The following is a 24424-nucleotide window of genomic DNA, read 5'->3' on the forward strand; positions in this document are numbered from 1 at the left end:
GTTAATTCTACTACAGTCGTACCTTGGTTGACAAAAGCCTTAGCAGTTGAACATTTTGGCTCCTGAATGCCACAAACCCAGAAGTGAGTGTTCCAGTTTGCAAATGTTCTTTCAGAAGCTGAACATCTGACAGGGATTCTGTGGGTTCCACTTGGCTGCAGGAAGCTCCTGCAGCCAATCAGAAGCTGTGCCTCGGAAGTCGAACATTTTGGAAGTCCAATGGACTTCCGGAGCAGATTCCATTTGGCTTCCAAGGTATGACTGTATATCCAACTTTGACCCAGATCCTTTAAAAAAAAAAGTGCAACAGGGGAAGGGTGAAGAGAAGTGACCAATGTGGGTGCCACCCACAATACTTGCTAATTCAAAGTGTTGGTGCTGACCTTTAAAGCCCTAAACGGCCTCAGTCCAGTATATCTGAAGGAGCGTCTCCTCCCCCATCGTTCTGCCCGGACACTGAGGTCCAGTTCCGAGGGCCTTCTGGCGGTTCCCTCACTGCGAGAGGCTAAGTTACAGGGAAACAGGCAGAGGGCCTTCTCGGTAGTGGCGCCCGCCCTGTGGAATGCCCTCCCATCAGATGTCAAAGCGATAAACATCTACCTGACATTAAGAAGACATCTGAAGGCAGCCCTGTTCAGGGAAGTTTTTAATATGTGACATTTTAGTGTATTTTTCATCTTTGTTGGAAGCCGCCCAGAATGGCTGGGGAAACCCAGCCAGATGGGCGGGGTACAAATAATAAATTATTATTATTATTATTATTATTATTATTATTATTATTATTATTATTATAATAAATGTAAGTATGCACACAAGTCTAAAAAAGTTTGAGACCGATGCATTATCCCCCCCCCCCCCCGGAAATGATACAGATTGGTCCCAGAGATATAAGCAAACAAATGGAAAGTGGCAACAGGAGCAAAGAAGAGGAAGTGAGTCAATGGGGGGGGGGACACACTACTGAAAGCATCTTACCCAAGGGTCCCCTAAAACCCAGAATTGGTGCTGTCACTAGAGGGAGACAATATCTGAGTATTGACAGAATCAATTTATTGTTTCAGTGATACAGCCTAAGAATCCAGTGTTTTCCTCAGGATTCTCATCACTGCCCCCTTCACTTCCTTGTTCCTGAGGCTGTAGATAATGGGGTTGAGCATAGGGGTAATGACAGAGTAAAACAGGGAGATCATCTTGTCCTGATTGGCTGAGTGGGTGGATTTGGGCCTCATGTACATGAAAATGGCTGCCCCATAAAAAAGGGAGACAACTATGAGGTGTGAAGCACAGGTGGAGAACGTCTTCAGGCGCCCAGCTGCTGAGCTCATGCGCAAAATGGTTCCCACAATGCGGGTGTAGGACACAAAGACTAGGGAGAGGGGGATAATGAGGACCATTACAGCCACAGCAAAGATGACCATTTCATTCATATAAGTGTCAGAACAGGACAACTTGAGCACCTGAGGGGCCTCACAGAAGAAATGGTCAATACGGTTGGACTTGCAGAAGGGCACATGAAAGGTATACACTGTGAGGACCACTGATTGGAGGAAACCACAGACCCATGAAGCAGCCGCCATCTTAGCACATGCTCCCTGCCCCATCACCAGCATGTAGTTTAGGGGGTTGCAGATAGCCACATAGCGGTCATAGGCCATGACAGCCAGAAGAAAGCACTCAGTCACACCAAAGGCAAAAAAGGCGTAGTTCTGGGTAGCACAGGCCAGAAGCGAGATTGACTGGGTTTGGCTCAAGAAATGGACTAGCAGCTGTGGAACCGTGCTGGAGATGTAGCAAATGTCAATGGCTGCAAGGTTCCGCAGGAAATAGTACATGGGTGTGGACAACCGGGAGTCAATGCTAATGACACCAATGATGAGGCTGTTCCCTGATAGTGTAACCACATAGATGGACAGAAAGAGTATGAAGAGAAGGATCCGGCTATGTGAGACACTTGAGAATCCCAGTAGGATGAAATCCTTAATAACTGTTCCATTTCCCATGTCTGATATGACTCCAGAGCTATTGGGAAGAGGAGAGAATTTCATTTATTGGTTTATATTCTTGTTAAAATATCAACAAAACATCAGATCACCATAACCTTTGCAAACACAGCACGCAAGTACAATTTTGAAAGGTTGACAAAGCACATAATATGGATAATTGCAAGGAGCGTTTGTTTGTTTTTCCATTGTCCACTTGGGGACATTTTGAAGATTAGAATATATAAACCCATGCCTTTAAAAAGACAGAGAATATTACGGAGACTCATCAGCACATCTTCTAAAACATCCTTGGTAAAAAGCCAGTGTTGTAGAGTGGTTGGAGCAGACCTCCTGACCTGGTTCCATGAAGAGGATTTGGACTGCAATTCCCATCGGCCCCAGCCAACACAGTGCTACAACTGGAGTGGGTTTAAAGCATGATGCTATGCTGAGGATACCTGGATTTAAATTCCCACTCAATCCTAAAGTTCAGCAGATGACTTTAAAATGGGAGACCTCCCAGCACAAAGAAAAAACACTGCATGGGTGATTTATATACCTGATTGGGAACTGTTACACTTTTCCTAAGTGCCTGGAAGTCTACCCCTTTTTTCTTCTTGTGACTAGTGACTTCCCATACGCTGTTATCTTAGTGTGCCACTTACCCCAAGTCACACAGGAGCTCAAGAAACTGCAGAAATGGAAGGCCAGTTCTTGGAGGGAAATGATTAAGACAAAAGTTTTCTATGCGTAATAGTGGCATAGAGCAAAGGGCTGCATATTGCCAGGAAGCGGTCATAAGACATTGCTGCCAAAAGAAAAGTTTCTATCGCTACACAGCAGCCAAAGAAATAAAACTGGGCTATGCATCCACTGGAAAGGACGCGGGTGGCGCTGTGGGTTAAAGCACAGAGCCTCTTGGGCTTGCCAATCAGAAGGTCAGTGGTTCGAATCCCCACGACGGGGTGAGCTCCTGTTGCTCAGTCCCTGCTCCTGCTAACCTAGCAGTTCGAAAGCACGCCAAAAGTGCAAGTAGATAAATGGGTACCGCTCCGGCGGGAAGGTAAATGGCATTTCCGTGCCTTGCTCTGGTTCACCAGAAGCGGCTTAGTCATGTTGGCCGCATGACCCGGAAGGAAGCTGTATGCCGGTTCCCTCGGCCAATAAAGCGAGATGAGCGCCGCAACCCCAGAGTCGGTCACGACTGGACCTAATGGTCAGGGGTCCCTTTACCTTTTATGCATCCACTAATAGAAATGGAACCGACGCCATTTAGCAAATCAGCCAACATTTTGGGCACGTTGATTGAGCACACATGGGGGTGTGCAGGTGCTGATCTGCCCAAACTAGAAAAAAGATCAGCAAGTTCCCAGCTGTTGTCACAATATAAACCATCAGGAAGAACAAGAAAAGAAAAGGCTGCAGCTCAGGGAGATTCCCAAATCCCAAGAGGATTAATTCCGTGATGACTGTTTGGTTTCCTTCTTTTATATCCAACATTGTCTTTTTATCCAACAAATGTCACACCAACTTTAAAATCTAACCGGGAGGACATACATTTTAATGCAGGAGAAATATCAAGAACATTTTGTACATGAGCTCCAATTGTAACTGCACACTGTATTTTGAGTTAGGTTGGTCAATTTTGTTCCCCACATTAGGAATGAAGCTATGGAATGTGATTGGTCTGAAGGTCACAACTTAGTTTAAATATGAAAGACCTGCAGTTGAAATCAGCAATTGAAAGTGCAGGCATCCTGAGCTTGTCCCCTAGGCAAGGAGAAGGGCATTTATATCTACAACAAAATGTTGCAGTGCAGAATTCTCCTGTTTCATGTTCTAACTTGCCATGCCATGCCTCGTTTCAGGATACTCAATTCCGTCCCCAGGTTTCCCATTCACCATCACCAACAGGCAGTCAGCATTCTAAGGCTGCTGAATGAGTCTGGTCAAATATAAGGAGAGCTTATCTTTGTTTTCAAATGGTTCAGCCTTATTATCAGGTTAAAGTACATTATAAGGTGGCATAGGATAAAATCAGTGGCTTGGATCTAAATTTAAGGATTATATTCTGTCTTACTCAGAGCAGTCCCAGGGAAACCATGGACTTGGTTGTGCCCATTCCAATGGCTCTAATGAGGGAATGACTTAGTGGGATATATTTCAATATTAGTGGGACTTCCTTCCCATATAAATCATTCGGTCTTAGTTAAATCATGACTGCGTTTAAGAGCTGAATGTTCATGATAAATCTTCATCATTCATGCTCTCTATATGATGATGTGGCATATTTTGCCAAAAAAATAATCTCAACCTCTTTCATTGGGATAAAAAGGGAGGAGAGCAACACAGTAAGCTACATTAGCTTGAGAGCATAGACTTCACTTTTTCTTTTCTTTTTTTTACTGACAGTCAATTTAAAAATCATTGAATTAATGAGTTTGTTTGCCTTAAAGTCAAAGGGGGCCTTGAAAGATGGTGCAATGCTGCCAAGAATAGCAGTGTTCTAGAACTTACCTGTAGTAAGTCACTGTCACAATCACAGATGTCCCAGGATTCATTAGCACCATTTCTCCAAATCCTTTATAAAGAAACTGACATCTTCTCACCTATGGTGAATGCGTGTTCGTAATATAGCTTCTCATAAGCACTTAAAGGAAATGATCCTGGGAGAGTGGCTGCTAATTTGCTGGCTTTCTGAACTATATAAATGATGCAACCAGCCTCCTAAACCCAAGAGAGATACCTAGGTTATTTACCGTTCCATGGGATTTCTACATTGCCCAAAGCCTAGTACTTCTGCGGGCTAGGCTTTAAATCTCCAGGTAATTAATTCTGGTAGTTCAAAATGTCTGATTTATACAGAGATTATAATGTACGAACTGGTGAGAATATTGCAAAAAGGATCCCTCAGAGATGGGTGTGTCCCCAGCTTAATATAGAGGCCCCAATTGGAGCACTGTCCTCCTTGAGGAGAAGCATCTCACACTGGAGTTTACCACTAGACCCGCAACCAACTACTGCCACTGCCACTTCCACTTGTACCTTTTGTCTCCCTTTCAGAAATGGGGGGAAATGTATTTTGGGGGAAAGTATAGCAAGTGGCAAATGGAATATATTATTCCTATTAAACTGTGTAAATGGGCCACACAATAGTGTTTCACCTCCATCCCTAAACAAGACTTGACTGGATATCCAAATACATAAAATGGTTTTAGTTAGAAATATTCATGTATGGGATCTTAATATTTATACTGAGCAGAATATGTTTTTGGCAATTATTATTGTTTCTTACCTAGGCATGGATAGACCCCCTGAAGTCTGGTCCATCCCTGTTTTCAGAGGGGATGGGACTAAGAAAAATATATCTGTCACCATTGTTTACATGGGGCAGCCATGTTTTTCCCATACAATTCCCCCTGAGAGTGACATAATGTCATCAAGTCTCCTCGCCCTCGCTCTCAGGGTGATTGCTCTATGAGTAAGTGTGTGACAGCAAGGACCACCACATGATGGCTGCCCAGATAGATCTGTAGACAGACATTCTTATTTAAAAGTGTTAAAGGGGAAAGGGGTTAAGGATGAAGGCAGTGAGAAAACCACTGAGCCACCTGGTAAAGTCATCCACTATTTCACAGATTCTGAATATCCCATTGATCTGTTCCATATTGTGATCCATCCTGTTTGGATCAACTGTGTTTGCTTTGAATTTGAGAAAGGTTGATTCCTCCTCCATCCCTCTTCTTATCTGCTCCTACCTATTAGAATTATTATAATGTTTTGGGAGGGGTTGTTTTAAAGCTCAGATAAGTGTTTTTAAATGTATTGTCATGTAGTTTGGGAAGAAAGTCAACACATTGGGAAGAAACTGGGAAAGAAAGCCATGGTTTACCAGTGGAGGAAATGGCCAATAATATACAAAATGCATTCAGAATGCGCGTTAACACAACAAGAGGAAGGAAACTTATAGGTGATTGTCTGATTACATTCAAGGATAAAGAAATGAGAAATAGGATCCTTCAAAGGAATAGAGAAAAGAGGTTGAATATAGATGGGAATTATATAATTATTTTTAAAGATGTCCCGATCAGACTACTCAAACGAAGAGATCACTATAAATCCTTGGCGCAGGCACTGAGAAGAAATAAGATCGAATTTAGATGGGAATTCCCGGAAGGGATATCATTTGTATATAGAGGTAAGAGGCACAAGTTGTCAAGTCAAGAAGAAACCGGAAAGTTCTTGAGGAAGTACAAGGAACTTAAAGTGGAGGTAAATGGAACGGGGGCTGGAGGAGATGAGGGGGCCCCATCAGGAGAGTCAGGAGAAGGGGATGAGGAGGAGGAAGGAGGAAGTAGATCGGGCGAAGAGGCAGAGGAGGAAGCGGAGGACTCAGGGAATCCTTAAAGGAAAAGAGAATTTGAATAAAACTCAGGCGAAAACTTAACTTCCGAAGTGAAAGTTAAGCATCATGGGATTAAAAATTTGGAACTGGAATATTAATGGGATGAACGATAAAAATAAGAGGAATAAAATTGAGCAATATCTGAAAAAGAAAAATTTGGACATTATCTGTCTACAGGAAACGCACGTTGCTAGAAGGCATAGGAAAGTGTTAATTAACAAAATGTTGGGAAAGGAATTTGAATCCTCAGACAAGGTAAAGAAAAGAGGTGTGGTACTGTATGTTAAAAATAATATAGAAGCTAAAACAATATTCAAGGATGAAGAGGGGAGGATGATAGGGGTCAGTATTAACTGGCAAGGTGAAAAGCTGTTGGTAGTGGGGCTATACGCCCCAAATGGTAGTAAAACGGAATTCTTTAAAAGATTGGAAGAGAAGTTGACGGAATTTGTGGACCAAAAAATAATTTTAATGGGGGATATGAACGGGGTTGTTTCACTAGAAATGGATAGACAAAGAGAAGGAACAAACAAAGAAGGAAAGTTACCAAAAACCTTCTTCTCCATGGTAGAAAATTGTAATCTGGTGGACATCTGGCGTCTCAGACACCCGCTTGACAAACAATTCACCTTTCATTCTGAGCCTAACCAATCGCTGTCGCGCATAGACCAGATATGGGTCTCAAAGGAACTGTGTCCAAGAGTTAAATTAATAGAAATAAGACCAAAAGTAATTTCAGATCATAGCCCAACAGAGCTGGAACTGGAAAGCCTAGAGACAAGAACCTTCAGATGGAGATTAAAAGACCACCTTCTAGATGATCAGAAAGTTGTGGAAAAGGCACAGAAAAAACCGATAGATTATTTTAAAGATAATGGTGATAAAGGAACAAAGGATAGCGTTGTCTGGGATGCGAGTAAGGCTGTAATAAGAGGGTTTTTTATCCAACAGAATGCAATCAAAAATAGGAATAGAGAGAAAAACAAAGAGGAAATTCTAAAACAGATAATGGTTAACGAACAAAAACTATCACAGAAACCAAATTGTCAAAAAGCGAAGGAAAGAATTAAAATTCTACAAGCCCAGTTTGCTATAATAATAAATAGAGAGGTGGAGTGGAACATTAAAAAACTAAGGCAAAAAAATTTTGAATTTGCGAATAAATCAGGCAAATGGCTTGCCTGGCAAATCAAAAAAAGGAAGGAGCAAGGTGTAATTAATAAAATAACAGTGGAGGGAGTAGAAAGAACCGACCCCAAAGGAATTAAGAGCGAATTCCTCAGCTATTACAGGAATTTGTATAAAGATCAAGAGAAAGTTGGTTTAAGGAGGATAGAGAGATTCTTGAAGGATAAAAGGGTGCAAAAAATCTCAATAGAGGAAAAGCAACGTTTGAATACACCAATTGGAAATGAGGAAATAGAGGAGGCAATTAAAGATTTAAAGAGGGGTAAGGCACCAGGCCCTGACGGATTCACAGCCGGCTACTACAAGGAAATGAAATCTATTTTGGTGGGACCTCTAAAAACGATTATGAACAATATCTTAAAGAAAGGAGAAACCCCAGAGACCTGGAAAGAAGCATATATTACGTTTATCCCCAAACAGGATGCAGATCCAACCCAGGTTAAAAATTACAGACCAATTTCACTCCTAAACACAGATTATAAGATATTTGCAGGAATTCTGGCAAGAAGGCTGAAGATTTTGCTATCAGAAATTATTCACAGGGACCAGGCGGGATTCCTGCCAGGTCGGCAGATGAGAGACAACACAAGAAATATAATTAATATGCTAGAATACCTGTCTGTTAGGATTGACAAACAAGCTATAATGGTGTTTGTAGATGCTGAGAAGGCATTCGATAACGTGATATGGAACTTTATGTTGAAGAACTTAGAACACATGGATGTGGGTAACGATTTCTTTAATGGGGTAAAAGCAATATACACAGAACAGAAGGCCAAATTGATCATAAACAATATGGTGACGGAGGAGATAAGGATACAGAAGGGAACAAGACAAGGATGTCCGCTTTCTCTGTTACTATTTATAACTGTGTTAGAAGTCCTTATGAACTCAATAAGACAAAACGAGAATATAAAAGGAGTATCAGTAGGACAGAATGTTTATAAGACCAAAGCCTTCGCCGACGACTTAGTAATAATGACAGAAGAACCAGCAATGGCAATAGGAGAAATATTAAAGGAAATAGAACAATTTGGAGAAGTGGCAGGCTTTAAATTAAACAAGACAAAAACGAAAATGATAGGAAAAAACGTGGACCCAAAGATAATTGAAACAATCCAACAACAATCGCAGATAGAGATGGTCAAAAAAGTCAAATATCTCGGCATCTAGTTAACACCTAAAAACATAGACTTATTTAAAAATAATTATGAGCCGATGTGGAAGGAAATAAAGAAAGATTTAGAGAAATGGGGAGGGCTAAAATTGTCACTCTGGGGAAGGATTAATGTAATCAAGATGAATGTCTTATCAAGGTTGATGTTTCTATTCCAGACCATCCCTATAATCAAAGGGAGTCGAATCTTTAAGGAATGGCAAAGGATAGTCTCAAGATTCATATGGCAGGGCAAAAAACCCAGAATTCAGTTTAAATTACTGACAGACGTAAAGGAAAGAGGGGGCTTTGCCCTGCCGGATCTGAAACTGTACTATGAGGCATCATGCCTATGTTGGATAAAAGAATGGGTAAAATTGGTGAATATGGAGCTGCTCGACTTAGAGGGCTTTGATAATAGATTCGGCTGGCACGCGTACTTATGGAAGAACAAAAGGAAAGAACACAAGGGGATTGCGAATCACATTTTTAGAGGGCCGCTAATCGAAATTTGGGAAAGATATCAAAATCTGTTAGAGCCGAAAACACCACATTGGCTTTCACCTCTCGAAGTAATGAGTACAAAAACCATTAATATGAGAAGCAATTGGGCAACTTATGATCAGCTACTAACTAAGGTTGAAGGGAAATGGAAGCTAAAACCGTATGAGCAAACAAAGGAACATGTTTACGATTGGCTACATCACCATCAGGTGAATCAGATGTTTAGTAAAGATATCAAAGAAAGAGGTTATGCAGATAAAGACTCAAAATTCCAGACAGAAATAATAAATAATAAAGTGAAAATTATATCTAAGATATATAGACCAAGTGTTCACCAAAGATTGGGAAAAGTATGTAGATTATCTGGAATGTATTAGTGAAGGGCAAATAACGCTAAAGGGATTTAGAGACGCACTGTGAAAGACTAAGAGTTATTGTGCAAAGCAAACAGGAATTAGGAATCGGTATAATGACAATATAAGTAATGAAACGTGTAATTTTATTTATTGCTTCGAATGATTTACGGACAGGCTGAAGGAAGCCCCGTAAGAGACGACTATGTTATATGGATGATATGGAAATGATAATTGCTGTTTATTATTTTTATTTTTTCTTTTCTGTGTATTTTCTTTGTATTTGTGTGTTACCTTGTGTTCTTTTTGGAAATAACTAATAAAAAAGAATGAGGGGGGGGAAAAAGAAAGCCACGGAATGTACATTATGAGAGCATACAGTGTAGGAAAGTGCTGGGGAACTTCATGTCTAGGAGCCAAATGGGTCCCTCCAAGTTTCTCTGTTTGGATCTTGGGACTCCCCAAACACCACAACACTTCATTGGCCACACACATCTCTTTCCAGGCCTCCTTCCTCCCACTGACCCTGCTTAGAAACCTCAGTGAGTGTTTTCAGATGACTGGAATGTATCCTTGAACTCTGACAATTCCTTTTGTTTTCATGGATGAAGCAAAAAGAGGTCTGTGTCTGTCAGGAAGCTGTCATCCTGGTTGCCCAGGAAAGTATAAAGACAAGGAAAAGTTTCTTACAGTCCTTTTTTATTAAAAAAAAATCTACAGAGAGAGGCTATAGAACCCAGACTCTGGGATAATGCCATTGTTCTGAGTGAATCTCCACACACACCCTGTCTCTCCCACTTCCTCGTTTGTTGTCATTATCTCCTCCTTTACAGGTGCCGCTAAGCCTTTGACCTCTTTGCTCTCCTACTTTTAAGGCTCGCCATGTTCTGGAAGATGGTGGGTCTAGAATTCTTTCTAATGACAACATGTCAGTTAGCTATTATTTCTCAACTTTCCCATCTACCTTTGAGCTGTAACCTCCTGCAAACCCCTGTTGTAACTCTATACTGTCTTCCTCTTCCAGTTTGTAGAAATTAACCTACTGCAGAAAGTAAAAAATTGTATTGATTATAATAATAATAATAATTTATTATTTGTACCCCGCCCATCTGGCTGGGTTTCCCCAGCCACTCTGGGCGGCTTCCAACAGAGATGAAAAATACACTAAAATGTCACATATTAAAAACTTCCCTGAACAGGGCTGAACAGGGCTTGGTCCATTTTTACTACTGCCTTTCCCCAGACTGAACTCTGCTCAGCAGGAAAGAGGCCATCAGTCTGAAAATGTTCCGCACTCCTGACATAAAGAAAACATGCAATAGCATTAGTTGTAATAAACTAAGACACATTTCTTAAGGACCTAGATTTTCTTTTTTAAAAAAAAAATTCCAAAATTATTTTTCTGAGCAGTCCCAACAGACAGTCAAGATGCAGAAGTAAGCAGCTTTCTTGACCAAAGTGCTTCAGAGATTTTAGTGGGAGAATCTATTTTACCAAATGAATTAACTTTATTATTTATACCACCCATGATGGGCTGGTATGGAAATGCTTAATAAATATTTTACATCATAATCCCCCCACACCCACTAAGTGAGCCTTATTGCTGAAACTGGTCCAGAGATCTGCATCTAAGCAGAGAAGTATGTGAGGAATATTACCAATAAATAAATGGTGCTGTGAAATTTGCAGCCCATCTTCTAAATTCCTGTATGAATTGCAAATTTCATAGAACCCTTTTTAAGGGCCTCCTTGACATCATTGTTTCTTAAGCTATATACGATGGGGTTGAGAAGGGGAGTCAATATGGTGTACAGGAGAGAAAAAACTTTGTTCAAGTCTCTCAGGATGCTTGTCTTGGGTACAATGTAGACTATAATCAGTGTCCCATAGAAAACTGTCACCATTATCAGGTGAGAGGAGCAAGTAGAGAAAACCTTCTGCCTGCTGGAACGCGAAGAGATCTTCAGGATGGAGGTGATGATGCAAACATAGGATGCCAGGGTCAACAGGAAAGGAGGAAAGGCACATAGCGATGACAATATTAAAATTGAGGTGTCTATTGTATGTGTATTACTGCATGACAAGTCAATGACTGGTCCAATATCACAAAAGAAGTGGTCAATCTCATTAGGGCCACAAAAGACTAACTGGGACATGAGAGATGTGGTTATGGTGGCAGCTAAGCCCCCACTCACCCAGGAACCAGCAGCCAGTTGAAGACACAATCTGTCTGTCATTTGGATAGCATAATGCAATGGCTTGCATATGGCTAAGTAACGATCAAAGGACATTGCGGCTAGGAGGAAGCACTCTGTAGTAACAAGTATGCCAAAAATGTAAAACTGTGTGACGCAAGCAGTGAATGAAATGGACCTGTCCCCTGTAAAGAGACTATAGAGCACCCTGGGCAGAATGGTGGAGCTGTAGAAGGTCTCCAAGCAAGACAAGTTCCCTAGGAAGTAATACATGGGTGTGTGAAGGTGCTGGTCAGACACAACAAGAAGAACAATGATGAGGTTCCCAGAGATGGTCACAATGTAAATCGCCAAAAACAGCAACAGGAGAACAGCTTGCAGATTCTGACCACCCTCAAACCCCAGGAGAATGAATTCTGTGGTCATGGTTTGATTTGCCCCATTTTGCACTTGCCAGGAGATCATGTAGATAAGATTTGCACACTGGAAAACAAGAATGGAAGGATTTAATTTACAGCAGTGTTGAAGCAATCTATGTAATATGTAATTCTAGGTTTGGAGTGTGAATTTTACAATGGTGAGGTGTTTGAACACCATTCACTTTCTGCTAGCCAGATTTATCACCTAAATTCTGTAATCATTACGATTGCTCCATTTTGCACATGCCAGCACGAAATGTAGATAAGACCTGAGCATTGGAAAACAAAAAAAGAAAGGAGAAAACGGGTAGAACTAAATTGAAAGCGTATTTGAAAGAAACTAGAAAATGTATAGGTGTGGCTTTCACAATGTGAATTTTGTAACTGGATATTTTTAGCCACACACTTGGCAGCAGCTCCTGCTGCTTCTTCTCCTCCTCTCTGCCTCTCTGCCTCTCTCTCTCTCTCTCTCATTCCTCCGCTAGCAGAGGAGGATGGGGTTTTTTGGGGGGGGTAGTAAGAGGGGCACATATCACCCAGCACCACAGGATTACTCAAGACTTTGAGATTGTATTGCAGGGCAGATCTCACTGGTTTTATTAAATTCTGAAGCTGAATTGATTTTGCACAGCAATATCAAAATATCAAAAAGCAACATCAATAAGCAATATCAAAAATATCCAGTGGTGATAAAATGTGGACCTTGTCTTTTCCCATTCTGTAAATATGTGAGAAAGGTTGCCTTACCTTTAAACGTGTCTACTGTAGAATGAGCAGTGTTGGGAATTCTCTCAGCAGCAATAGCAGAGCCTGAAGGTTCAAAACATCCTTTGACATCTTTAACTCCAGTACCTGTCTTCAGGCTGATACTAACAACAATGCAGGGAATCAATCTGAACACTTCTAGATCATGATGTCCCAAAGGCATCACTCTTATTTGCCATTGATCCTAGAGGGGTGCTTAGCACTCCTCTTTGGGTTATTTACTCCTTTTATCCTAGAGGAATGTGTAATCTCCCTCGACATTTGTTCACAGCCAGAATGTCAACTACTTTAAACTGCCAGAAAATTAATTCTACTTTGAGCATGCTGTAAAATTTAAGCTCAGGCAGAGCCATCAAGATAATATTGTTTTCCTTTTCTTTTGCTACTGTGATTAACTGTACAGCAAGAAACTCATTGAAGTTCATGGGGCATGAACTAGTCAAGCCAAAACATTTTCAACTTCCATTTGCTTTCGGAGGGAGAGAGTGGGAACTATTTAACTTGGACTGCTTTGTCTATATATTAGTAACAGGCAGTCCTGGACTACAAACACTGAGGGAATGATCCAGCCCCACAGAAACACTGTTACAAAGTATACAGCTGAACCCATATGTGTCTCCACCACTTACATGTGTTCTATGCACATTCCTGAGAGGATTGGAAACTTTTCCGTAGTCAGACATGCATGTGTTATGAATGCATCTTTACTGCTAACCCCTATGCCTAATAAAAGTATTCACAAACAAGAGCATTAAAGAAGAATTGGTTTATGACATGAAATGAAAGACAGAGTATACAGATGCTGCTTCAGACAGCAAGGTTACAGGTGGACCTAATTACCCAAGCTTGAACTGTGAACACAACCACTTTCCATAGACACATACTAATCAGAAAGTGAAAATGAGTTAGTATACCTGATCTAGCTGTAAGTGGATCTTTGAATGAGGGATAGAAGATGTGTGCCTTCTGTTTGAAAATTAAGATTTCTCCTTAAAATCTTATATCACCATGACTACACTGTGTCTCACTCATTTCATCATCTAGCAAAATCCAATTCCTTTTTACATGAAGTGATGATTAAACTTGGTTGGAAAGTAACACAGGATCAGGGTGCTGACCTTTAATTTAATATTAAGAGTTCCAGATATTTGCTTGTACTTTCCAGGATACGTATAAAGCAAGGTCTGTTACCAGGGTCAAAGACAGCCCATTAAGGGGCGTATTTCATATTCAGGTAATGCCAACTGCACTGATGCCCTGCTCCACAGTTATAATCCAGATTCACACCCAGCATTACTGCATTATTAAGGATCATGACACAGGACAGGTGCAATCCTGCTTCTACCTCTTCCCCATCCCCGCTTCTGTGCCTAACAGTAAGTTGGGAGAGGGGAATTTAAAGAGGATTTCGGATGTTTTTGGCATGTGGCCAAGATGCAAAGAGAAAGCAGACCCCCCCCCCCCCCGAGCTGAAAGACCCACCCTATCATCTGGTCCAAAAACGGGTTCCTAGAGCTCAGAAGGCATAAGCTCACCACCCTGCTTCGATTAGTGGTATCAGAACTACTACACCTGCTTTTGAATTATGGTGCTGGAGGAGACTCTTGAGAGTCCCATCGACTGCAAGAAGGTCAAACCCATCCAGTCTTAAGGAAATAATCCCTGAGTGCTCACTGGAAGAACAAATCCTGAAGCTGAGGATCCAATACTTTGGCCACCTCATGAGAAGACTCCCTGGAAAAGACCCTGATGTTGGGAAAGATTGAGGGCACAAGGGGACGACAGAGGACGAGATGGTTGGACACTGTTCTCGAAGCTACCAGCATGAGTTTGACCAAACTGTGGGAGGCAGTGGAAGACAGGAGTGCCTGGTGTGCTCTGGTCCATGGGGTCATGAAAAGTCGGACATGACTAATAATAATAATAATAATAATAATATTTTTTTATTTATACCCCGCCCTCCCCAGCCAAGGCCGGGCTCAGAGCGGCTTACAAGCAATAATAAAAACAAGATGAAACAAAAAAAAATTCCTTCCAGTAGCACCTTAAAGACCAACTAAGTCAGATGAATGATTACAACTTAAAAACAAAAATAAAATACAACATTAAAATAATGGAACATTAAAATATTAAAATGTAGCCTCATCGCAGGAGAAGGTGTAGCACCCTGCTTGTGGTTAACGCTTAGCTGGAATGAAATATTCAACGCAGCAATAGAGAAATTAAAATAATAATTTATTTGTCAGACAAATAAATGAGAGGCACAGTGGTATGGTTACCAAGCTCTGGCCTGGCCTCCTGCCATTCTGGCCAGCACTTATATTTCCTTAATCCAGCCCCCTTGCTCCTCCTTTGGCTGCCTCTGTCCAATCAGCCTGGTTGAAATTCCTATTGGCTGTTTGCTAGAACCAATCACAAAAGATACACCCATTTCCTTCTGTCCTTTTATGGAACACAAAGAGCTATATATTCTTATATCTATAAATGACAAATAAGTAGTAATATATCTTACATGTGTCTCAACAAGGAATCTTAATTACCAGCTCACCTCTTGCCCTCCTTGCCCTATTGCCTTCCAAAACAGATGGTTAATCTTAAATTTTTATCTTCAAGGATCTTTAGTTCACATCAACATTGAAAGATCTCCTTCATTTGAAGGTGTCTAAACAAAAAGGCCTGACAACCATATATCAGGAGTGCTCGATGGCGTCTCCTGTCTGGCAGGAGGCTGGGCTCATTTGCCCCTCTGGTCTCCTATTGCAATATGACTCTATGAAATAAGAATCTAGCATTTCTTAAATCCTTTGCATAATTACATTTAAGCTAATATATTTCATACATTATCATAGGTAGCCTTTTAAAAGAATTAAACCTTCTCAAAGTGAAAAGGAAGGAACAGTTTCCAGCCTCAAAATAAAAATAGAGAGAAGCTTCTTCTTCTCCAGCCAAGCCAGTTGCCTTTTTCACTGCTCTTGGCCTTTTTAACCTTAGGAAGAAGATATGGCTCATTTTACTATTTACCAACCCTTAATTTGTAGGGTCAGTGTAACCTTGGCTCTCAGCCTGTAATTCCCTTTTTACGACTTTGAGAATTGTTTTCTGCTATAAATCAGGGGGCCCCCTTGTCTTAGGAGGAAAAACATTTTGCCAAGGTTTTTTAGTCTTCTGCCTGGCATGAAACATTTGAAAATCTTTAAGCTCATTTTAAGATTCAGGCCCTGATCAAGCCTTAATAAAAATGCAGGCTTATGATTAGATGCCTCAAAGGAAAAGAAAGAAAGAGGAGAAAGAGAGAGAGAGAGAGAGAGAGAGAATCAAATTGGCTCCAAGCCAAAGGCCAGGCGGAACAACTCTGTCTTACAGGCCCTGCGGAAAGAAATCAGATCCTGCAGGGCCCTGGTCTCATGAGGCAGAGCGTTCCACCAGGCCGGAGCCAGAGTTGAAAAGGCCCTGGCTCTGGTTGAAGCCAATCTAACTTCTTTAGGGCCTGGGACCACTAGGGTGTTATTATTTATGGACCTTGAGGCTCTCCGTGGGGCATACTGGGAGAGGCGGTCCCGTAGGTACGAGGGTCCTAGGCTGTGAAGGGCTTTAAAGGTCAAAAGCAGCACCTTAAATCTGACCCTGTACTCCACCGGGAGCCAGTGCAGCTTGAAAAGCACTGGCTGAATATGCTCCCATGGCAGAGACCCCGTGAGGAGCCTCGCTGCAGCATTCTGTACCCGCTGGAGTTTCTGGGACAGCTTCAAGGGCAGCCCCGCATAGAGCGAATTACAGTAGTCAAGCCTGGAGATGACCGTCGCATGGATCACTGTGGCCAGGTCTAAACGACTAAACAACAACTGCTACACCACATCATACTCATTTCTGATTTGTATGAACTCAATTGTTTAGTGTGGCAGCCCCTCACTTTAGAACTCCCTGTCTATTGAGATCAAGATGGTGCTTTCTGTGTACTCCTTTCAGTACCTTCTAAAAACATTCTTATTTAGAGCACGATTTCTGTTCTCATCCTGAAGCAAAGTTCTTAACCTGAAGCACTATTTCTGGGTTAGCGGAGTCTGTTACCTAAAGCGTCTGTAACCTGAAGCGTATGTAACCCGAGGTACCACTGTAATAGAGTAATTAAGCCATCCTCATCAAGGGTTTCATAAGCTGGGCCAACTCATTCCCTCCCCAAGTTTTCCCCAAAGGATTATCATGCTGAGATGGAAAGAAGATAAAGTCCCAACCAGAGACGAATGACTGAAGAAGATTATGAACTATGCCAAAATGATGAAAATGACTGGGAAAATTGGAAACCAGGGAGAAAGAAACTTTAATAAGGAATAGGAGAAATTTACAAATTATCTAAGAAAATACTGTAAACAACTAAAAACTTTGGCAGGATTTGAGTAACACTTGTAATGTACTATAAACTAAGATTTTAAGAAAAATGGGGAAAATATATGATGCAGTTGAAAAAGAATGGAAATGGAAACCATGGAAGGCTGGAGGGAAGTCCAAGGATTTAGGGAATCCTAAATGTTGATTATCATGTCCATTGTTTGAATTTAAATGTGTAGTGTAAAACTGAATAAAAAAGTATTTTAAAAACCCTCTAAAGATCATCATCCTTATGGAAACTTTGAACCTACCCTGAGCCCATTGATACCTCCCTCCTGTATGTGTATGGCTGATTTGCTTACATTAGCAACAACACTCACCACCTGAGCACTGGACATAGAAGGAATGGCATAGCACTCATCACAACACTGTTTTTGAAGATGAATGCTTGTCATGAAGGCTGCTCCATTGCAGCAAATAGGGCACTGCCCCACCAACCTCATTCTTCCCTCAACCAGCTCCCAACTGCCTGCCTTCTTGCACCTAGTCCAGGGGAAGGCACTGCTTATGGCAGCTTTCTTCTCCTTATTATCAGTCTTGCCAGTTGTAGAACATAACATGGAGGCGGATGGGGACCAAAGCAGAATTGACTAGCTCTGCTCATCATTGGCTTTGGCTCCCCCTCCTGTTGGGATCTCTTCCCCATGAGTTCCAAAAGTCCTTGAACTCCGATAATCCCTTTTGTGTTCATGGATGAAGCAAAGCGAGTTCTGTGTGTAAAATGTAACCTACTGCAGAAAGTAAAAAAATATGTATTGATTGCTTGGCCCACTTTTTCTACGGCCCTTCCCCAGACTAAAGTTTACTCAGAAAGAGAGTGGCCATCAAGCAGATAACGTTTTCCACCCCTGACATAAAGAAAGCATGCAATTGCATTAGTTGTAATAAACTAAGACACATTTCTTAAGGACCTAGATTTTGACCAAAAAAAATTATCCAAAAAACAGCACAGGGACATATTTCATATTCAGGTAATTTCAACTGCACTGATGCCCTGATCCAGTTATATATATATATATATATATATATATATATATATATATATATATATTGCTTTCGTAGATTTTCACGGGTACAGGAATGCAGGTTTTGGTGTCCTCGGGTGTCTTCCCGTGTAAAAGTTGGGGTGTCTAGGCGACGTTTCGACGAGGTCTCACTCGTCATCTTCAGGCTGGTGCTTTCGGCTTCTTGTTACTGGAACAGAGCGGGATCTCAATGTTTGAGTTCCTATAAATACTGTAGAGGGGGTGTGGTGTCTAGCCTCCAATGTTCTGGGCAGAGAGGAAGTTCCCAGGCTAGTGTGCCTTTTCTTCTTTTGTTCCTTAATTACTTGAGAGATACCTTGAGTGATTTCTTGAGTGATATCCTGAGTACCACTTAGGTGGGTCATTAGGTGTGGATTAGTTGCTAAAGTCTTTGTGTCTTGACCTCTTGAACTTTGTGAAGAGTTTTCCTGAGAAGATGGCTGTATTGCACTTAGTTGTGCTTTGGCTTGGCTTCGTGTATAGGGGCGAGCTGTGGTTTTGTGGCTTGTGTCAGCCAGATCTGTGTAGGGATTGCAGGGGGGTGCAGCATCCGGAGGTGCCACCATGGATTGGCTACTGGATGGTGTCAGTAATTCATCTGTGGAGAGGGTCTGGGTTTGGGTCTGGTGTGGTTGATTGGTGTTGGCGTTCTGTGTGCCTCTGGATCTGGTGTCAGTTTTTGTGGGGAGGGCTAATTTCCAGATGTCTGGCAAGCGGGATGTGTCGTCACGCTTGTTCATGTTGTGAGGGTGTTTCTCTATCTCGATGGCTTCCATGATTATTCTCTTGTGGTGATGTTCCGTGTTAAAGAGCAATTTGGAATCTGCAAAATTAATTTCGTGTCCTGTTTCTTTCATGTGTTGGAAAAGAGAGGAAGTTTTTTCTTCTTTTTTGACGGCATTCTTGTGTTCTGCGATACGTGCATTTATTCGTCTGTTTGTTTGTCCAATGTACGTGGCTGGGCAGACATGAAAGAAACAGGACACGAAATTAATTTTGCAGATTCCAAATTGCTCTTTAACACGGAACATCACCACAAGAGAATAATCATGGAAGCCATCGAGATAGAGAAACACCCTCACAACATGAACAAGCGTGACGACACATCCCGCTTGCCAGACATCTGGAAATTAGCCCTCCCCACAAAAACTGACACCAGATCCAGAGGCACACAGAACGCCAACACCAATCAACCACACCAGACCCAAACCCAGACCCTCTCCACAGATGAATTACTGACACCATCCAGTAGCCAATCCATGGTGGCACCTCCGGATGCTGCACCCCCCTGCAATCCCTACACAGATCTGGCTGACACAAGCCACAAAACCACAGCTCGCCCCTATACACGAAGCCAAGCCAAAGCACAACTAAGTGCAATACAGCCATCTTCTCAGGAAAACTCTTCACAAAGTTCAAGAGGTCAAGACACAAAGACTTTAGCAACTAATCCACACCTAATGACCCACCTAAGTGGTACTCAGGATATCACTCAAGAAATCACTCAAGGTATCTCTCAAGTAATTAAGGAACAAAAGAAGAAAAGGCACACTAGCCTGGGAACTTCCTCTCTGCCCAGAACATTGGAGGCTAGACACCACACCCCCTCTACAGTATTTATAGGAACTCAAACATTGAGATCCCGCTCTGTTCCAGTAACAAGAAGCCGAAAGCACCAGCCTGAAGATGACGAGTGAGACCTCGTCGAAACGTCGCCTAGACACCCCAACTTTTACACGGGAAGACACCCGAGGACACCAAAACCTGCATATATATATATATATATATATATCCAAAAATTTTATTGATTTTCCAAAAATTTTAAACAGCCAAACAAACATAGATCTTAACTATACTTGATCCAATCTTAGTAACATTGTTAAGTGATTTCCTCAAATCCCCCTGGCTAAGTTTCAGTGTATATCATTGTAACAGTTTTCCAAAACCAATTTTCTCATAAAATTAACTTAATCACTTAACATCTTTCTTTCTTTTCATTTTAACATTAAACATATTATTCTCTAACATCACATTTAAATCCTAAGCCTATCTGATATTTGCAAGTTTTTCCAACAAAATTAGCTTAGCCTATTTAAGTAAATAGTCTTTGAATTTCATCCATTCCTCCAGGTACACCTCCTCCTTCTGGTCGCGGACTCTTCCAGTCAGGTTGGCTAGCTCTGAAAAGTCCATCATCTTCATTGATCCACAGTTATAATCCAGATTCACACCCAGCATTACAGCACTATTAAGGATCATGACACAGAACAGGTGTGATCCTACTTCCACCTCTTCCCCATCCCAGCTTCTGTGCCTAACAGTAAATTGGGAGATGGGAAATTAAAGAGGGTCTCAGATAATGTTTTTGGCATGTGGCCAAGGTGCAAAGAGAAAGTGGACCCCCCCCCCTGAGCTGACAGACCCACCCTATCATCTGGTCCAGAAACGGATCCCTAGAACTCAGTAGGCATAAGCTCACCACAATGCTTTGATTAGTGGAATTAGTACACCAAGAAAAAACTAAACAACTGTTCCATTTCCCATGTCTGACATGACTCCAGTGCTATTGGGAAGAGGAGAGAATTTCATTTATTGGTTTATATTCTTGTTAAAATATCAACAAAACATCAGATCACCATAACCTTTGCAAACACAGCACGCAAGTACAATTTTGAAAGGTTGACAAAGCACATAATATGGATAATTACAAGGAGCGTTTGTTTGTTTTTCCATTGTCCACTTGGGGACATTTTGAAGATTAGAATATATAAACCCATGCCTTTAAAAAGAGAGAGAATATTACGGAGACTCATCAGCACATCTTCTAAAACATCCTTGGTAAAAAGCCAGTGTTGTAGAGTGGTTGGAGCAGACCTCCTGACCTGGTTCCATGAAGAGGATTTGGACTGCAATTCCCATCAGCCCCAGCCAACACAGTGCTCCAATTGGAGTGGGTTTACAGCATGATGCTATGCTGAAGATACCTGGATTTAAATTCCCACTCAATCCTAAAGTTCAGCAGATGACTTTAAAATGGGAGACCTCCCAGCACGAAGAAAAAACACTGCATGGGTGATTTATATACCTGATTGGGAATTGTTACACTTTTCCTAAGTGCCTGGAAGTCTGCCCCTTTTTTCTTCTTGTGACTAGTGACTTCCCATACGCTGTTATCTAAGTGTGCCACTTACCCCAAGTCACACAGGAGCTCAAGAAACTGCAGAAATGGAAGGCCAGTTCTTGGAGGGAAATGATTAAGACAAAAGTTATTGGCTTGTATCCATCAGTTCTATTCAGAGTAAACCCATGGAAAGCTATGAATATGACTAACTGAGGTCCAAGAATTTCAATGGTTCTGTTCTGAGTAGAATTGCATCTAACTGATTCAGCACATGAAGAAGACCAGAAAATATGGTGGTACACAGCCCGCCCAGTCTTCCCTTCTTGAGGCTTCCAATTATGCCACCCCACCCTGGGCAAACCTGGAGACCATCACCATACCTCAATTCTATTCCTGAATTCGTTTACAGGCAGAATTTATGTTTAATCATGGATTTTTAAAAAACACACCTCTAATTATAATCCCCCTACCATTCACTGTGAAAGGAAAGATTGCAGTGGACACAGGGTTTTGCAGACATGGATACTTGAACTACCTGATGAAGAAAATGGAAGAGTTCAAATCACTCATTGGAAAAAGAAATTGTCAGTTTCTTCCAAACTCGTCTCAGGGCTCTGTGAACTTCTTGGTTTCTCAAGCTGTAGATGAGAGGGTTGAGCAAAGGAGTCAAGACTGTATAGAAAATCGAGAAGACTTTATTGAGGTCTCTCAGGGTCGGGGTGTCCGGCAGCATGTAGACAATGATTAAATCACTATAAAATAGGCAGACAACAATTAAATGAGAGGAGCAGGTTGAAAAGGCCTTTTTCCTTCCAGTGGTGGATGGGATCTTTAAGATGGTGGTGATGATGCAAGCATAAGACGTGAGAGTCAATAGAAATGGGATGACGACAAAAATGAAATTAAAGAAAAGGACGAGGATTTCAATCATGCTTGTGTCACTGCACGACTTTTTTTCCAATGGGAAATAATCACATAAGTAATGATCTATGACACGGGGTTCACAGAAGGATAGCTGAACCATGAAAATCAGCACAATGCTATTAGCCATCAAACCATTTACCCATGCTCCTGCCATGAGCAGAAAACATAGTTTTCTATGCATAATAGTGGCATAGAGCAAAGGACTGCATATTGCCAGGTAGCGGTCATAAGACATTACTGCCAAGAGAAAAGTTTCTATCGCTACACAGCAGCCAAAGAAATAAAACTGGGCTATGCATCCACTAACAGAAATGGAACCAACACCAGTTAGTAAATCGGCCAACATTTTGGGCACGATGATTGAGCTATAGCAAGTCTCCAGGCAAGACAAATTCCCCAGGAAGAAGTACATGGGGGTGTGCAGGTGCTGATCTGCCCAAACCAGGAAAAAGATCAGCAGGTTCCCAGCTGTTGTCGCAATATAAACCATCAGGAAGAGCAAGAAAAGAAAAGGCTGCAGCTCAGGGAGATTCCCAAATCCCAAGAGGATGAATTCTGTGATGACTGTTTGGTTTCCTTCTTTTATATCCAACATTGTCTTTTTATCCAACAAATGTCACACGAACTTTAAAATCTAACCGGGAGGACATACATTTTAGTGCAGGAGAAATATCAAGAACATTTTGTACATGAGCTCCAATTGTAACTGCGCAGTGTATTTTGAGTAAGGTTGGTCAATTTTGTTCCCCACATTAGGAATGAAGCTATGGAATGTGATTGGTCTGAAGGTCACAACTTAGTTTAAATATGAAAGACCTGCAGTTGAAATTGAAAGTGCAGGCATCCTGAGCTTGTCCCCTAGGTAAGGAGAAGGGCATTTGTATCTACAACAAAATGTTGCAGTGCGGAATTCTCTTGTACCATGTTCTAACTTGCCATGCCATGCCTCGTTTCAGGATACTCAATTCCGTCCCCATGGTTTCCCATTCACCATCACCAACAGGCAGTCAGCATTCTAAGGCCACTGAATGAGTCCGGTCAAATATAAGGAGAGAATATATTTGTTTACCCTTATTATCAGGGTAAAGCACATTCCAAGGTGGCATAGAATGAAGTCAGTGGCTTCAAACTAAATTTAAGGATTATATTCTGTCTTACTCAGAGCAGACCCAGGGAAACTATGGACTTGGTTGTGCCCATGCCAATGGCTCTACTGAGGGAACGACATAGTTGGAAATATTTCAATATTAGTGGGACTTCATTTCCATATAAATCATTGGGTCTTAGTTAAATCATGATTGCCTTTTTCATCTATTTCAAAGAGCAAATTAGTCTAGAATAGATACAATCCATTATGATAAAAAATAACATTAAAGAGCTGGATGTTTGTGATAAATCATCATTCATGCACTCTATATGATGATATGGTATATTTTGTCAAAAAATAAGCTCAACCTTTTTAATTAGGATAAAAAGGGAGGAGAGCAACACAGTAAACTACATTAGCTTGAGAACACAGTCTTCACTTTTTCTTTTCTTTTTTACTGACAGTCAATTTAAAAATCATTGAATTAATGAGTTTGTTTGCCTTAAAGTCAAAGGGGGCCTTGAAAGATGGTGCAATGCTGCCAAGAATAGCAGTGTTCTAGAACTTACCTGTAGTAAGTCACTGTCACAATCACAGATGTCCCAGGATTCATTAGCACCATTTCTCCAAATCCTTTATAAAGAAACTGACATCTTCTCACCTATGGTGAATGCGTGTTCGTAATATAGCTTCTCATAAGCACTTAAAGGAAATGATCCTGGGAGAGTGGCTGCTAATTTGCTGGCTTTCTGAACTATATAAATGATGCAACCAGCCTCCTAAGCCCCAGAGAGATACCAAGGTTATTTACCTTTCCTTGGAATGCTACACTGCCCAAAGCCTAGTACTTCTGAGGGCTGGGCTTAAAATGTCCAGGTAATTAATTCTGGTAGTTCAAAATGTCTGATTTATAC

The 24424-nt window shown here is 41.4% G+C and overlaps 3 protein-coding genes across 3 annotated transcripts in view; all 3 read right to left on the bottom strand.

Moving 5' to 3' along the window:
• Positions 1-24424, bottom strand: part of LOC310829685 (epididymal sperm-binding protein 1-like) — a 101477-nt gene that overhangs the window by 41965 nt on the left and 35088 nt on the right. The window lies entirely within an intron of this gene.
• Positions 1071-4519, bottom strand: LOC310829660 (olfactory receptor 2D3-like; the record flags this gene model as incomplete). Its single annotated transcript, XM_083708380.1, has 2 exons — positions 4500-4519; positions 1071-2019 (listed from the first exon to the last, which is right to left on the bottom strand). The coding sequence occupies exon 2, from the start codon at positions 1998-2000 to the stop codon at positions 1071-1073; it is 930 nt and encodes a 309-aa protein (XP_083564506.1). The 5' UTR covers positions 2001-2019; positions 4500-4519.
• LOC310830566 (olfactory receptor 5V1-like) lies at positions 11286-23129 on the bottom strand (the record flags this gene model as incomplete). Its single annotated transcript, XM_083710348.1, has 2 exons — positions 22911-23129; positions 11286-12131 (listed from the first exon to the last, which is right to left on the bottom strand). Exons 1-2 carry the CDS (start codon positions 23016-23018, stop codon positions 11286-11288), a joined length of 954 nt encoding a protein of 317 aa, XP_083566474.1. The 5' UTR covers positions 23019-23129.

This window comes from Podarcis gaigeae, assembly GCF_964106915.1.
Source record: "Podarcis gaigeae genome assembly, chromosome: 13".
NCBI classification, from domain to species: domain Eukaryota; kingdom Metazoa; phylum Chordata; class Lepidosauria; order Squamata; family Lacertidae; genus Podarcis; species Podarcis gaigeae.